At 36.5% G+C, this 15,754-nt stretch overlaps 3 protein-coding genes across 6 annotated transcripts; 2 read left to right on the top strand and 1 right to left on the bottom strand.

Annotated features, from left to right (window-relative positions):
- The first annotated feature begins 1,715 nt into the window (after window positions 1-1,715).
- LOC115452166 (serine/threonine-protein kinase RIO3) lies at window positions 1,716-4,197 on the top strand. The gene is made up of 2 exons (XM_030180630.2): window positions 1,716-3,184; window positions 3,594-4,197. Exons 1-2 carry the CDS (start codon window positions 1,862-1,864, stop codon window positions 4,044-4,046), a joined length of 1,776 nt encoding a protein of 591 aa, XP_030036490.2. The 5' UTR covers window positions 1,716-1,861; the 3' UTR covers window positions 4,047-4,197.
- LOC115452167 lies at window positions 4,193-7,680 on the bottom strand. 2 transcript variants are annotated; one of them, XM_030180633.2, is made up of 6 exons: window positions 7,568-7,680; window positions 6,945-7,194; window positions 6,479-6,692; window positions 5,966-6,044; window positions 5,571-5,683; window positions 4,193-4,636 (listed from the first exon to the last, which is right to left on the bottom strand). In XM_030180633.2, the coding sequence occupies exons 2-6, from the start codon at window positions 7,185-7,187 to the stop codon at window positions 4,452-4,454; spliced, it is 834 nt and encodes a 277-aa protein (XP_030036493.1). In that variant the 5' UTR covers window positions 7,188-7,194; window positions 7,568-7,680; the 3' UTR covers window positions 4,193-4,451. The 2 variants fall into 2 exon arrangements, with proteins under 2 accessions (XP_030036493.1, XP_030036492.1); XM_030180632.2 differs by having other exon boundaries at window positions 7,409-7,672.
- LOC115452164 (general vesicular transport factor p115) lies at window positions 7,318-15,692 on the top strand. Of its 3 annotated transcripts, none has more exons than XM_030180629.2 (9): window positions 7,318-7,337; window positions 10,477-10,611; window positions 10,931-11,874; window positions 12,050-12,371; window positions 12,530-12,742; window positions 13,048-13,228; window positions 13,495-13,679; window positions 14,310-14,600; window positions 14,780-15,692. In XM_030180629.2, the coding sequence occupies exons 2-9, from the start codon at window positions 10,555-10,557 to the stop codon at window positions 15,044-15,046; spliced, it is 2,460 nt and encodes an 819-aa protein (XP_030036489.2). In that variant the 5' UTR covers window positions 7,318-7,337; window positions 10,477-10,554; the 3' UTR covers window positions 15,047-15,692. The 3 variants fall into 3 exon arrangements, with proteins under 3 accessions (XP_030036489.2, XP_030036487.2, XP_030036488.2); XM_030180627.2 differs by lacking the exon at window positions 7,318-7,337 and adding an exon at window positions 8,952-9,163; XM_030180628.2 differs by lacking the exon at window positions 7,318-7,337 and adding an exon at window positions 9,377-9,400.
- Window positions 15,693-15,754: the final 62 nt, after the last annotated feature.

Here is a 15,754-nt window from a genome sequence, read left to right as displayed (position 1 = left end):
AAATGTTATACTTAACAGCAGAATTTTTTGTACTCAAGGTATTTTGTTTCGAGCCGACTGAAATAAAAGGGCGTATTAGTTAATTCGTTTTTACAAAAGAAAAACTGAAATACCTTGGTCTAGAGCAACTTTACGTGAATAGGTTCCAACTGTTCGATCAGGCACGTTATCTGGATATAATGCAGCTAAAACATATCAAATGTCATAAGGCCAAATTCTAAGTAATTGAGTTATAACGCATTCGAAATTGTTAATTTCTACATTTTTGTATGTTTTTTTTAGTTTTTAGAAATAAAATGGATTTTATATTAGGGCTACCATTTTTTATTCCAACATATCCGCACACAAAACTCTAATATAGCAAAAATCTTATATAGCAAAAAAAAAATCTAAAAATGTTTTGAAGCCCTGATTTACATATATATGGCGCACTTACCCCGAATTTCATTTGACAGCCATAGTTTGTTATAATATTGAGTGATTAAAAATTATCCAAGAGCATTGCGAGTAAAACTTATTTCTCTATGGACTAAAATGAGTGTTTTCTTTATAATGTTTCATATTGGCGTTTTTTTTTACACAGGCGCACTTACCACATTTCCGGAGGCAAGTGCGCCTACTACCATTTTTTACTTTGAGCAAAATATTATTAATTTATGGTCCAATTTCCTTGAATGGCTATAGGTTGTTATCACAAAATACCAAATATTCTTAAATTAATAAAATTATATTCTTAAGTCAGCACAAAAAGAAATTATTTTGCATTGAATCCAGCTATGAAAATTTTATGGCGCACTTCCCCCGACTCACCTTATATCATCACGCTATTACCAATAGGAGCGGAGCAGTAATGGAAAATCTCAGGAACTACCGGTTTGACCCGAAAAAATATTTTTGTGTTGGATAGCCCTTTGTTCGTAGAGTGCTATAGGCTATGTATCATCACGCTATGACCAATAGGAGCGGAGCAGTAATGGCTAATCTCAGGAACTACCGGTTCGAATTGAAAACTTATTTTTGTGTTGGATAGCCCTTAGTTTCTGGAGTGCTATAGGCTATATATCATCACGCTATGACTAATAGGAGCAGAGCAGTAATAAAACATGTTGCAAAAACGGGGAAAATTTATTAGTTTTGAGAGCTTCCGTTGCGTGCACTGCGTAAACGGTTAAAGTTATGCAACAATGATGTATGACGGGATCGTTCCTCTTAAAAAGTACTACAAAAATATAAAACTAAAGTCCCCCGCTGCAGCTGTCTGCCTGAACGTGTTAAACTCAAAAACTACCTAACGTATTAAGATGAAATTTGGCATGGAGACGGTTTGAGACCATGGGAAGGACGTAGGCTCCCGGGAAAATATATAGCGTGACTTTTATAACGGAAAACTTTAGCCCGAAAAACTTTATAATGCGGGCAAAAGCTAGTTATAATATATATGGAAACAGCCTACTTAGCACGATATTCACATGTTACTTATTTTCACTGGCAACTATTTTAATTACACTAGCAACACTTGCCGCATCGCGTAATGTGTTATCTATTTGGGAATTTTAAACGTACATTATGAAATTGAGTAAAGAAGTAATATTGTTGAAATATTTCAGGAAATATATAATTAATATTATTTGTTTACATATTTTTTCATAAATTTACCCACTGGGTATTTACAATATCTATTTTATAGAATGCCAACACCACGTAAAAACTTGTCATTTATTGTCAATTTGTCATTGCTCTTTTGAGTTTTCTCAAATCTCAACATTGTGAAATAAACTCCTGCTCAACAGGAATATTTATTATTATTTAAAACTTCTGTGATATAGTTTTAGTGTTCGTATTATAAACTTAATATAAAATCATGTCGAATCCGTGGAAAAAAGTTGCTGCACCCACCGATGTGCAAAACCTCTCAGATATTATGTCTGAAGAACTCGCTCGGGGTCTTCAGGTTAAGGAAGAAATCAAGTTTGCTGAACAGCTGTCTGACCAGCATGTGACTACTAGTGATATACCAGCAGAGTTACTGCAAGACATCGCAGAATCTAATGCCAAAGAGTATTGTGATTCTGACGCGATCATTGCAAAAGTGTTGCAATGTCAGTTCGACAAAGAATACGACGAAGAGATCAAGAGGGTGGAGAAAAAACGCAATGGTGATGCTAAAGTGTCTGTATCGTACGATAACTACCGCAATGTTCCTGCACATTTGATTTACGATTCCGACTCTGAAGAAGAGGTTGTAGAGAAGAAGGACTGGGACCGTTTCGAGACTAACGAGAAAGAGTTTGCAAGTCTGCCGAAGCGCGGTTACATTATGAAAGACGGTAAGATGGTCACCAAGCACGACAGCGTCATTTCAGGCCGTCGGAATGCATGCAAAGTGATGGCGTTCCCGCCGGAAGTGTGCACGGGTGACGGCGCAGGTTTCGACATGAAGCTCTCCAACTCTGTGTTCAATCATCTGAGGGAGCAGACACGGTATCACAATACGCGCAAACATAAAATGTTGGATAGGAAGGAAAGCCAAGCTACTGCTGAAATGGGTCTGGATGAACCCACCAGGCTTATCCTGTTTAAGCTCATCAATAATGGCATGTTGGAGGATATTAATGGAGTTATCTCAACAGGCAAGGAGTCTGTAGTTCTACATGCTAATGGGGATACATCATTCCCAGACCTCGTAGTTCCTAAGGAATGTGCAATAAAGATCTTTAAGACAACACTGAATGAGTTCAAAACTCGAGATAAATATATTGAAGCCGATTATCGGTTTAAGGATCGTTTCTCAAAGCAAAATCCACGTAAGATTGTCCACATGTGGGCCGAGAAGGAAATGCATAATATGATGAGGCTGCAGAAGATTGGGATCAACTGCCCTGAGATGGTTTGCTTGAAGAAACACGTTTTAGTAATGTCCTTCATTGGGAGAGACAATAAGCCTGCACCTAAGCTGAGGGATGTCATTTTAAAGCCTGAGAAGTGGGAGAGTGTTTACCACGAGGTGGTGGATGGGATGCACAAGATGTACAATGTGGGCCACATAATCCATGCTGACCTCTCAGAGTACAATATATTGTGGTGGGACAATAAATGCTGGTTTATTGATGTGTCCCAATCGGTGCAGCCTGATCACCCCAATGGCTTGGAGTTTTTGCTCAGGGATTGCCGTAATATTGCCAATGTAAGTAACAATGCCTGCATATTGCATTAAATAAGTAAAATTAGTACTTTGAATAACTTGGGTTATAATGTGATGGTTTTGAAAAATATCAAAATAGATTCCATTTGTTCAAGTTGTGAAATCCATAACAATTTTCAATCTATTGAAATGAAGTAGCACTTTGATAACATCTGTTATCTGATTACAGTTGTTTACATTAGTCATATTATTATTATGGTTTTCAACAATTTGAGTAATTCAACATGTACTACAACTTTACTTCCTTGTTATAAAAAATTTAAAATAATGCAAAATATTGATGAATTTCTGGCTTGAAGTCTGTTGCAAAAATAAGATAGCTACCAATTTTAATTTTACAGGATGTATATTACTAATGTCTCATATGAAAAATTGTGTTTCTTGTCTACAGTTCTTTGAAAAGAAGGGTGTTCCGGAGACAAAGTCTGGTGAAGACCTGTTCAAATCCATTACTGGCTTTGATGAGGTGGATGTGAACATGCTGGAAGGTGTTCACACCACTTACAACTCCCTGGCGTGCCGTTTCGAAATCGCCCCTGACGACAACAGAAATGTAAGCTATCCATTCGAGTACTGCTGGCAAAAAACCAACGAAGACAAGCCCAAGAGTGATGACAGTGATGATGATGAGTTTGAAGAAATGTGGACTCATTCCATCCAAAACAAAGCTGTGGATACAGCAGCTGATTTCGGCAATGAAGTGAAACTTCCTCACCCAATTGAAGCTGACAATGCCAATGATTCAGTCAAGATGATAGATAAAAACGTTAATTTTGGCAATGAACTAAAAGTCGTCGTCCCAACAGATGGCGAGAGTAGTAGTGGTATTGACAAGAAGTCTTAATATGTATTCCATAGAAATTGTGGCTAATAAGTATCTAATTGGTGTTCAAGAAAAAGACAAAAAAAGATCTTGTATACAGATTTAAATATTCACGCATAGTTATTTTTATCTATGCATATGCAGGTGTATTTGAATAAAAGATGAAATTTTATGTTGAGTCTTTAATTCATACATTTTTAAATAATATACATCAATTATTATAGAATTGGAATTACCTATATTGAGATGTGCTTATTATATATTGTGTACCCACTTCCAAGTAATTGGACATATACACCATACAATTTCTAATACAATATTAGAAATATTTTTTGCATCGATCGTAAATTACGGTAGAGATCATATCGTAAGAACATTTTAATTATATCACATTTATAATATCCTTAAATTATTATCATAGCTTAATTATTTCAATGAAAGCTGTTCTAATCGCTGTTCAGTAATTATTTTCTGTAGCATTTCAACTTGTTGCGATGTAAGTAGATGTTTGGTGTCTGATGTTACGGACACGAGTGACTCGGCGTCCCCGAGTCCGTGACTCACGACTATTGATTGGAGCTTCAAGCGAAGATCTGTGTTGAATGGAATTGCTGTGTGCAAAAAATAAAGGATTTAATATGATTGGTATATTATGTTTTCCCAAGAAGTAGACAGAAATGTAATACTCGACAGTGCACAAAGGGAATTTTCGTCCCATTTTGTGCAACTATAATATTACAAAATTAGGCATAATTCTAAGCTTGAGATTTTGGTTTCGAAAGTATCCCACCCAATTTTACATTCACGATAAAAACAAATATGTTGTAATGTTGCACAATAACCCGTACTTAGTGTAAATAAATACCGCAATCGCGTCATATATATAAAGAATAGATGACGCATATTCGTTAGGACGTGTGATGTGTTATCGCGTGCATATTCATAATAATTAAGATTCTTAATAGATGCTCCACAAGTGCATGTGGGTCACCTGATAATGGAAAATCTGTTATTCCCACAATAAATCAAATTGCGCAACGAAATACAACATGGTATTCTTCGTCGTGTTAGTTTGCCAACATGCATTAATTTAAATGAGTCTTACATTTTTATACCATCTACTATGTCAGCACAACCTAAACTGTACAGTTAAAACTAGGTGGGTACGTATATCTTTACAATGTACTTGTTTACTGTTGAATTCTTTGATATTGTTTACGACTTCACATACCTCCTGTCAGTTATATTTACTTTTACCTTTCATTGTGATTATTATGGGCAGTAGTTTACTTACCATTAAAAACAGCAATCATGGCGCTCTATACTAATATTATAAAGAGGGAAAGTTCGTGAGTTTGTAGGGGCTAGTATCTGGAACTACTGAATCGATTTTGTTTCAATACTAGAAAGCTACATTACCCCTGTGTGCCATAGGCAAAATTTTTCCCGGAAAAATATAAAGGGGGATTTTTAAACGGGAAAAACAATTTCATGCGGTCGTAGCCGCGGGCAAAAGTAAGTATTAAATAAAAGCAATACACTTACTATCACTATCATTATCATTCATCAGATCATTAAACAGTTGGTTGAGTGACGCCGGTTTGTTCTCGTCCGTGGGCTTGGCGAGAAGTGTAAGCAATATTCTACTCACTTGGACTCTGGAAAATAATTCAATAGAAAATTACGTCATTCTCTAAGGTTGGGGCTTATGTCAGTATCCCCAAGCTAGGAGAGGCAGGAGGGGACGCCTAAATTTTATTTGATTACATACTTTTGTATGTATGCATCTTGATTTATAAGAAATTACCAATAAACCCTCCGGGCCTTGTCTGATATGCTTATTTCAAGTACAATAGCAATAAATATTAATTTAAGGAATAAGAATACTGTCTACTGACTTATTGGTTGAACTACGATTATGAACATTATAAGCAACTCACTCAGCTAAAAGATCCTCAGGTAAATTGAATTTACCGTCGCATAGTTTATTAGCCGTTTCTAAGGCAATAACATATTTTTCTGCAAAAAAAACAACAAAAAGTGAATATATTAAAATTTCTCTATTGATTAATTAGCAAATCCGTATTAATAAATATGAAAGTGAACCTATCTGTCTGCTTTTTATTCTTTCATAGATAAACCACTGAACAGATTTTGATGAAATCTGTTATGGAGAGTTTGAAACCATGAGAAGGATATAAGATAGGTTTTGTTCCAGAAAAGCATATAAGGGGACTTTAATGTCGTAAATCTATTTCTGGTGGAGGGGGCCAAAAGCTTAATAAATAAATATACACAACAGTCACATGCAAAATCTAGCCTCTACACCAGAAGTGTTATGTATGTTATGATATCATGTAATCCAACCAAATATTTTAGTTTGATACTGGGAGTCAATTGTGCTGCCTTGTATACAACACCCTCATACCCTCAATAAAAGTAGGCCAACATACCACAATCTATCTGCAAGTTGAGTAAATTCCTTAAACACATAATCCTCATGGTGTTATCCACAACTGTTTCTAAAGCTTGTTCAAAATAACATGCTGCTTCGGACTTCTTGTTGAGGTGGACAAGATCATTGGAAAGTTCAAGCAATATAGAGGTGCGGAGAAGTGATTTTTCGGGATACCTGTTTAGTGCTTGAATGAAACATCCAATAGCTGCCTGAAATGAATTATACTTGTATTTATTTATTAGTGGAAATAAAAAGTACAAATTAATATAGTGGACGAGGTATATAAAAAAATCTCTGTAAATATAATCCTATCTTATTCCTTATTTAACACTGGATATCTTGAATCTGATGATGATTATTATGAGTACTTGGAAATGTTGATAATACCCTAAAACTTGATTTTGTTTACCAGTTGCACATAGCTTACACATTAAAAATATATAAAGAAAACTTTTATAAACCTCTAAATTTTCTCTCTCAGGGCTGTAAGTCCTCAGCGCCCATAGCTTCTTCTCTGCTTTCATAAACTGCCGAGCAGCTGTCAGGTAGTGTTCTGCCTCTCCTAGGAAGTTTCCAGCTGAAGCCTCACATTTGGCAGCCCCCACATAACAGTGCCCTGCAAACGTGGGCTGATCAGAGTGTTCACACTGTATAGCTAAACCTATGAATTCGTTTGTTGCTTCTGAGACGTTAGGTTTCCTCATGAAACGCCTGGAATTAGGATATGTTATAAAGTGAGGATTTCAGACTCAATGAATATTTTTAAAATATTGTTCCAGAATAAAGTCAAGTGCAGCCATGATTGTGTCTCATTAAATGATTACAGAAATTGGGCTTTCATCTAATAGCAAAAGGTAATTAAATAAGTAATTCACCATGGAAAACAAAACTCAATAAATATAAGATACGTAAGTTTATAACCCACTTTTTCAATTTAGTGTTTATGCTCATATATTGTTCAGCAAAACTGGCACTGAGGTCTGTAGACATAGTTTTTGTGATATTTTTAACAAATTCCAATATTTATATATTTCAAGGGAAACACAACAATTATTCGTATTTGAAGATTCACAAAAACTCAGACCTTGGGTAGTGGGTACTTCTAAATATACATCTTTTTGCGATGGAGGAAGGACTAAATTAGCGTAACAAAAATATTGATAATGAATTCACAATGACATTGTGGTTTGACAGATCTAACTATAATTGCGTTTTATTGCCTCGCAAGGGTTGAGGTGATAATTTGAGAGAGAGAGAGATCATGAGTGAAATAGCAATAATAACATGTAAACGAAATACGAGTTGAATTCCAGTAGTATAGTTTTTAAGTATGAATCTAATTTATCAACATTTGATTAGTTTCACAAAGGAGACGGGCGAAATTGGGCTTGACTGTACACTTATGAAACATTTATCAATATTCTTCTTTTATTTTTATATCAGCCATTAAAAAATATTAGATTGTATTACAATGGTAAAATATTTTTTTTTTATTATGATTAAGTGACTTCCGGTATCGGGAATATCAGGCTGTCTTTTATTAATGTATATTATTATTGTTATTCGCTTTCTGTACTTCTGCGCAAGTGAATGTTTTTGTGGTTTGATATTTTTATTTTAATGACTACGGCTTTTCGAGAATATTTTGTCGATTGCTGCTTTAATGAACTACCCACGCTTATTCAACAACCGACTTTGATTTCTTGCTTGCTCGACTGATTTTGCTTGTTCTATCGGTTTCGAAAAGTAACGATGAACCACCAACACCGTTGTGTTAAATGTGGCATAGCTACATGGCGTTGTAACACTAAAGGAATTCGTCCAATTGAAAACGAAATAGTTCTTTCAATAATATAAAAACAGTATAAACTCATGCCTGATTCCATGAAGGAGTAGATAAAAGAATATATGCAACCTACACTTCGTTTCATCTTGCGATAAGTACCTTTATATCGGTCCTCGTCTATCCCATACGATAATTTCAATTCTGGTTATTATCTAAGCCAGCTGTTCATTAGTCAACACGGCAATCCAATGGACAATAATTAGGTGTTGTGAACATCTTGTGCTATCGGGTAAACACAAAGATATTCACAGAAAAGTGTTTTTTTACGCTATATTCTATAGCGATTATTTCTTTACTCCCATTGTAGAGACAGATTTTTTTTTTCTAATTAGATATGGTTCTATTATTCCTATAAAATAATGCATAAATCATCTCTGTAACACCAAGCCCAAGGTTCTATGAAGTTTCGCCCGTCTCCTTTATAAGCGCGCTCGACTGCCGACTATATATCAAAGTCCAAACTAAAGAGATCTGCAAACTGTAAATCGTTTAATTTAAGTAAATGGAAATGTCAGCTTGTGTTTTTTAATATTGATATAATTAATTTATAAAGTATTAATAATAACTTATATAATGTAGGCATTTGCGTTCGATTTCAATTCAACCCAACAATAAAACGCAAGTAATCTGTCATTAAAATACTTTGACGTGTCGTACATGGACAAATCAGTAAAATAGTATTTTATAAATTTAAATCATGGTATTCCATTAGAAATATTTTTAATAACAGTGGGAGATATTTGTAAACTTTCAAAAATGGATTTTCTTAAAAGCGGGCTGAAGACGGTACTAGGCGCGCCAGAGCCGGGGTACCAGCCGACCGGAGCAGAAACGGTGACTTTTACACATTTTCTAGAATTATAAACACAATTTGACCTATTTATAGTGTCCGTCGAGTGCAGCTATTTATTATATGTTGTTTAGGCGTGGGCGGAGGTTTCGGACAGCCTAAATTCATTTAATACTTGGAGATTCTATACGAAGTGGTTGGAATTTTTTCGGACACATAGAAAACTGTCTATGACAGTATTACTATAATTATCATCATTATTTGTCGCCACGATGTTAAATGTATGTTACGCTTTCATGTCATTATTAAATTGGATTTTATACTCAAAATTTACCTAATTAGTGTGCTAATGGTGTGCCCCTAACAGTACTAATGGTTTGGTGTCTAGGAACAGCTGTTGGCTTGATAATTAACATGTTTATTCAGTTTGCCTATTTATATTGGTAAAATACTGTCTCTTTACATCTTTTGAAGACAACTGAGATATTTCTAGTATATATTAATGAGCATATAAGTAGACATGATATAGTTTTGTAAAGCTGTTGTCTAGCTAATGGATCATCTTATAGTAAATCATAACTCCTGATTATAAATATCTTAAAATTGAGAGGTATTGATTTTTGTGAATTCAATAGGGATAGGGATGCTTAGGAGTTTCTACAATCAACTGACTGAAGTCTATACTAGTAATTAGTCTATATAAGAATATATCTAGTCTATTATCTATTCATGCATATCTTTGATTCTTAATTATTGCTATTGTATACCTACAACAATGTTTTAAAATAAAAAATGCTGTATATACATAATGTTTCTTTTTTATTGTTTATATTGTATATAATATCAAACAGGGAAGTTTTTTTGATAATCTTAGTCAATTCTGGCATTATTGAATAGATATCGGACAAAACTCTCATATCTATTATTGTATATGTCTCACATTTTAATGTAATATTAATGATATTATTTGTAGTAGAAACATATGTTTCACATATGTTTGCATTTATAATGCTACTGTGACATTGTTTTTTGTCATAACTTTGAAATGGTATGAAAACTATAAAATATGGCAGTAGCTGCCAATGGCATCATTATAAGTTAGAAACAAATTCCATACCTCAGTAACTTATATGCTTATGAATAAAAAAATATACTGTCTGTCTGACCTGGTAATACCACCCAGGATGTAGGTAGGTTTACAGATTAAACATAAAACAACTAGATCAGTGTAATTATAATTTTTCTGGTTATTATCAATATTTGTGGAATTTTAACTTAATATGTTTTCGAATGTTTTTTTTTACATAAGAATATGATAACCCAATATTATACTAATAAATATGTTATCTATTTCTAGGTGGAGCGTTTAGTAGACAGGGTGAACAATTCCACCCTGTTAGAAGATCGAAGAGATGCGTGTCGCGCGCTCAAAGCCATGTCTCGAACCTACCGCGTGGAGGTTGGCGCACAGGGAATGGACACCATCAAGCAGGTAACACACTCTACAGGTTGTCAGGGAACATTTTCAAAAAGACTGATTGTAGACCTTGTGGTTAGAACTTGGTAACTTTGAAATATTGCAAAAAATTACACTTATTTTAACCATTGACTTGGCATCTTGTTTGGTTGGTTAAATGTAATGATTAATAAATAACATTTTAATGTAATGAGATTTTAAGTAAGGCCATGTAAAGAAAATTAACAATCAGTTGCTGTTTAGAGGAAAGTATTTTTAATACAATGTAATATACACAATATAAATGGTATAAAATATTTTTAGATTACAAATAAAGTAGCATTGGTAATTTTAGGTTTTGGAACTGGACAGAGCTGACAACGAAACTATAAACTACGCTCTGGACACACTCAAAAACATAATGTCTCCCACTCAGTTTGAAGAAGAGGAAGATAACCACAGAGTGCCCATGAACATTGGTGAACAGTTCACTGAAATGTTCATCAAAGACCATCACAATGTGCAGTTGGTGCTGGACCTCCTTGACGAATATGACTTCAGGGTGAGGTTATCTGCTGTCCAACTCCTGACGTCTTTACTTACAAACAGACCTAAAGACATCCAAGAGATCATTCTAGTCAAGCCAATGGGAGTGTCTAAAATGATGGATTTGTTGGGAGATGCACGGGAAGTGATACGGAATGAGACTTTGCTTCTTCTAATCAAGTTGACAAAAGGCAATGCGAATATACAAAAGATTGTAGCATTCGAAAACGCATTCGACAGGCTATTCGAGATCTTGTCGAGCGAGGGTTACTCTGACGGCGGTATTATAGTCGAAGATTGCCTTCTTCTCATGTTTAATCTATTAAAGAACAACAGCAGTAATATAAACTTCTTCAAAGAAGGCAGTTATATACAGAGGATGCTCCCGATGTTTAATACGCCAGTAGACGAAGACCTGGGCTGGTCTCCGCAAAAGGTGTCCAACGTCCATTGCATGCTCCTCATTGTGAGGACATTAGTATCTCCAAGCAACTCGATCCACATTGTATCCAGTTGCCAGAAGATTATGAAAAATGTTGGATTACTGGATGCTGTATGTAATATCCTAATGTCGAGTGGTGTTCCGGCGGATATACTCACGGAGACTATAAATACTGTAGGCGAAATCGTTAGGGGAGATGTGAATAATCAAGAGTTTCTGGGCAATGTCATGGCGCCGTCGAACCCGCCTCGGCCGGCGATTGTTGTGCTGTTGATGTCCATGGTCAATGAGAAGCAACCATTTTCACTGCGGTAAGTAAAATATACCTGTCAACAAAGTGATCCTTGTAAATAGCCACATACAGAGTTGCTTACCTATATTACAAATGCATAACTCAAAGTTAACGAAACGGCCCCTCGCTATTTTTGTCGATAAAAAATAATTATTTATTATTAAATATTACATTGATTACTCAATTAATTCCAGATGTGCAGTTCTCTACTGTTTCCAATGCTACCTGTACCACAACGAGATGAGTCAGGCGAACCTCGTGCAAACTCTCTTGCCCTCTTCATCGGATGTCTCGAGCCTCACCAGCGGTCAGTTGCTCTGCGGCGGGCTGTTCTCCTCCGACGTGCTGTCCAACTGGTTCTCAGCCGTGGCCTTGATGCATGCATTGATCGATAACCCTGGTCAGAAGGAGCAATTACTGCGGGTGTTACTTGCAACTAATATAGGAAGCTCGCCAGTGTCGTTACTACATCAGTGTACTTTGTTGTTGCAACAGAGTACCAAGTTGAAGCCTAAGGTGAGTTTACTACTATACTGCTTTTCACCATACATAAACATCCTTATGGTATGGTTTTTGACTGCATCTGTCTTATTTCACGAATTATTCGCAGTGCGCGCGCTTTCATAATTTTTTTTTTATTATGCGTGCCTTATAATTTTATTTTTTTTATGCAGGTGGCGCTGCTGATGCTCTTGTCCCAGTGGGTGTGCAACTGTCCTGCGGCGGTGGGTGCATTCCTGCAGGTGCCTGGCGGAGTGGGCTGGCTGGTGGCGCAGGCCACTGCGGGAGAACATGATGACAACGAGGCGCTCGTCCAGGGACTCGCAGCTTTCCTTCTCGCACTCTGCGTGCATTTCAACGATGACTCCGTCGAGAATTACACCAAGGTATGGACTGCAATAATCTACATGCTAGGTAGATATATAATATGTGATTTATCACGACTTGGAAAAGTTATATTACCTTTCATCAGGTGCAGTATATCTAATGAGTAAGAGTCAAATAAGAAAATAAGTGCAATTATAACATCAATCAACAACTATTATAAGGTTTTTTTAAATGTTGCATGAATTGTGCTAGATTTGTTGAATAAAGTACAGTGAATGACCCTTTAAAGAATATTTAATTATCAATCTCCATTGTAACTCGACAAGCAAATAGGTTGTCTGATACGGATTGTTGGTGTTTGCAGGAGATGCTGAGGCAGCTGGTGGTGAAGCGCCTGAGCGTGGAGTCGTTGGTGTCGCAGCTGGGCGCGGTGTCGCGGCACGAGGTGTACTCGCGCGCCGCCAAGCACCCGCAGCTGCGCGCCAAGCTCCCCGCAGACGTGCTGCTCGACTACGAGTTCTGCAGACTCTTCAAGCTCATGGAGAGTCAGTATCCAAACATATACACCTATTCTTAGTCTGTAGTCATAGTCGGTCGGCTCGAAGGACCATTTCGATAATTAAATGGAAAACGAAACATTTCTTGCCAGTTGATAGCTACAAATGAAATTTTCCTTGGTAGGCAAAATATACCTTTAAATGCTAGATATATAATTAAATCAATTCTTTGCACCACATTTTCCAGTCTCCATCAAGCACAGAAACTTGATAATATACAAAACCTGATTATTAAAAACTGTTATAACTCTCAGGTGTCCTAGTCCAGAGTCTAACAGCACAGCAGGAGAACGGCGTGGCAGACCCCACCGCGGAGCGATCCTCTCCCGACAATGGCTTGCTCGAGCAGTACAAGACCCTGATCCGTCAGCAAGACGCGCGCCTGCAGGAACTCATGGCGCAGCTCGACACCCTCATACAGCAGAACCAGTCGTTGCAGGTACGAGATATTTGAGTGTAGCTACTGTGATTCTTGGCTCGAAGGATCATAAGACTGTCGCTGATTTAGGCACATTGCATTAAAGACTTATAGAATGGATGTGCATTACAATTAAAAATAATAACGTGCCTTCAGTGTATGCTGCCCCATTGCTAGCCACCTTCCCTTCTATTACTGGGAGCAATTAGACCTTAATCAACCACGCTGGTCGAGAGCAAGTTGGCAATCTTCACATACTTGAGACCTTTTTATGGAGGGCTTTGAGTTTTAAACCTGCAGACTATCGCTCCTTCAACATTTGCATGGCTTAGAGATAACAATAATGACTATAATTCAAAAATCTTTTACCATAAAATTGTTATAATTTGAGTATTCATAAGTGGAAAAACTGAATATCTAACATTTTGTAAAAACTGTATCTAAAGTCAAGCTGTCCACTCACATGATCCTAAACATCACAACTGTCAATATAATTTAGATTGGTTCACTTTCGGGGTCGGTCGGCAGATAGCTATCGAGATTGTATATATACGTCGGCTATCACAAAGCTTTGCACGACTTTGTATTGATTATAATAAATATGCAAAATTGTATCATGCCCAATATTTATATTTTATATTATTGTTCTAGAGTGCTCTCAACGACTCCATCGCATCAAACTCGCATCTTAAGGATGAGAATACACTCCTGAAAGCTCAAGTATCTGCATCGACGTTAACCAGTCAACCGCCAGTCCAGCCTGTCAGTCAAACTGGCGCGAATACTGAAGAGTATGAGCGAAGGATACAAGAATTGACGACGGAGGTGGCGCGGCTGACGAACGAATTGAAAATAAATCAGGACGGCCAGCAGTCCGCCGCCGAGGAGTTGGAGCGGCTCAGGAAGGATCAGGATGATTTGCTGGAGCTTCTCGCTGATCAGGTTAGTTTTTTAATTAAGTTTGAAGTTTAAATAGATATTATATGTGTTTTTTTTAAGTTTTATATCGCCAAGAAGTTGGGTGTTATATCGCCAAGAAACCATACAAGTGTGCTAGCTTTACATCTGTTTTAGTTTTCTAGTGTCAACAAACGTTTTGAAATAGTGCTTTAAAATTTCAGGACATGAAACTGAATGAATATAAGACTCGTCTATTATCGCTGGGGCACGTCGTGGACGAGGACGCGCCACCACCCGACGACCCTGCGCCAGCGCCTGCGCCCCACGTGCCTGCGCCCCCCGCGCCCGCGCCCACATCCGCCCCCCCGCACACGCCGACACGCTCAACCTCACGTGACGACTCAATCACAAGATTAACAACAGAAAAATCCGCATATAGTCCAATACACACATCCGAATATATACTGGTGTATTACACGCTTTGTTAATGTACAACGGCAGAGGGATACATTTTACGGTATGTGTTTAGAACATCTGCGAGAAACATAAAAAAGCAATAATAAACACCAACAGAAATATACTCTCGGACTTCAATTAATATACGAATCGTTAATTTTGTATCGATTGGGAAAATTATAAAAAAGTCATATGTAATGTGTCAAACCATTTGTTCAATGCAAAAGCTGTGGTTAAAATTGTTTATTCCGTTCTGTTGTATAAGCGTATATATTTTTCACTGAGCGACGTTTGAAAGCGCAGCGGAAACTTGCATTTTATGCCACGTAAATTCTATACTCTACTAATTTGATAAATACATACACTTTCACATACACCTTAATGATAAAAAGTTAACTAATATGTACCTACTAAGATTTCTCACAATGGCCTTCAGGAATTCGATTTTCTTTCCTAAATTATATTTTTGTCCTTGATTTTGTTTAATTACTTGTCTTTAACTTACGAAGATATTAAATGATTTATTACGAATCCAATACTGTACCAAAATAATCGATAAATATAAAAATAGACTCGTACTAGAATCGTTGTGTACACACTTGCTTAACTCCACTCGTGTTTTCAAATGGAAATACCTTTCTTGCAATTCCTGTATTATAATTAACGTGTTTAGGAAAATATAGTAACTTTATAATATATATATAATATATATATAATTTATAATATAGTATAGTAATCAT

This window comes from Manduca sexta, chromosome 10, assembly GCF_014839805.1.
Source record: "Manduca sexta isolate Smith_Timp_Sample1 chromosome 10, JHU_Msex_v1.0, whole genome shotgun sequence".
NCBI lineage: Eukaryota > Metazoa > Arthropoda > Insecta > Lepidoptera > Sphingidae > Manduca > Manduca sexta.
Note: the sequence above shows the minus strand (reverse complement) of the source record. Positions and strands in the feature narration are given on the sequence as shown.

Coding starts and splice junctions, on each gene's coding strand:
- LOC115452164 (XM_030180627.2), top strand. CDS start 9,086: ATGGATTTTCTTAAAAGCGGGCTGAAGACGGTACTAGGCGCGCCAGAG. Junction 10,612..10,930: donor GAATGGACACCATCAAGCAG/GTAACACACTCT, acceptor TGGTAATTTTAG/GTTTTGGAACTGGACAGAGC. Junction 12,372..12,529: donor GTACCAAGTTGAAGCCTAAG/GTGAGTTTACTA, acceptor TTTTTTATGCAG/GTGGCGCTGCTGATGCTCTT.
- LOC115452166 (XM_030180630.2), top strand. CDS start 1,862: ATGTCGAATCCGTGGAAAAAAGTTGCTGCACCCACCGATGTGCAAAAC. Junction 3,185..3,593: donor ATTGCCGTAATATTGCCAAT/GTAAGTAACAAT, acceptor TCTTGTCTACAG/TTCTTTGAAAAGAAGGGTGT.
- LOC115452167 (XM_030180632.2), bottom strand. CDS start 7,473: ATGTCTACAGACCTCAGTGCCAGTTTTGCTGAACAATATATGAGCATA. Junction 7,195..7,408: donor ATAAACACTAAATTGAAAAA/GTGGGTTATAAA, acceptor TCCTAATTCCAG/GCGTTTCATGAGGAAACCTA. Junction 4,637..5,570: donor GAATGATAATGATAGTGATA/GTAAGTGTATTG, acceptor TTTTGCACACAG/CAATTCCATTCAACACAGAT.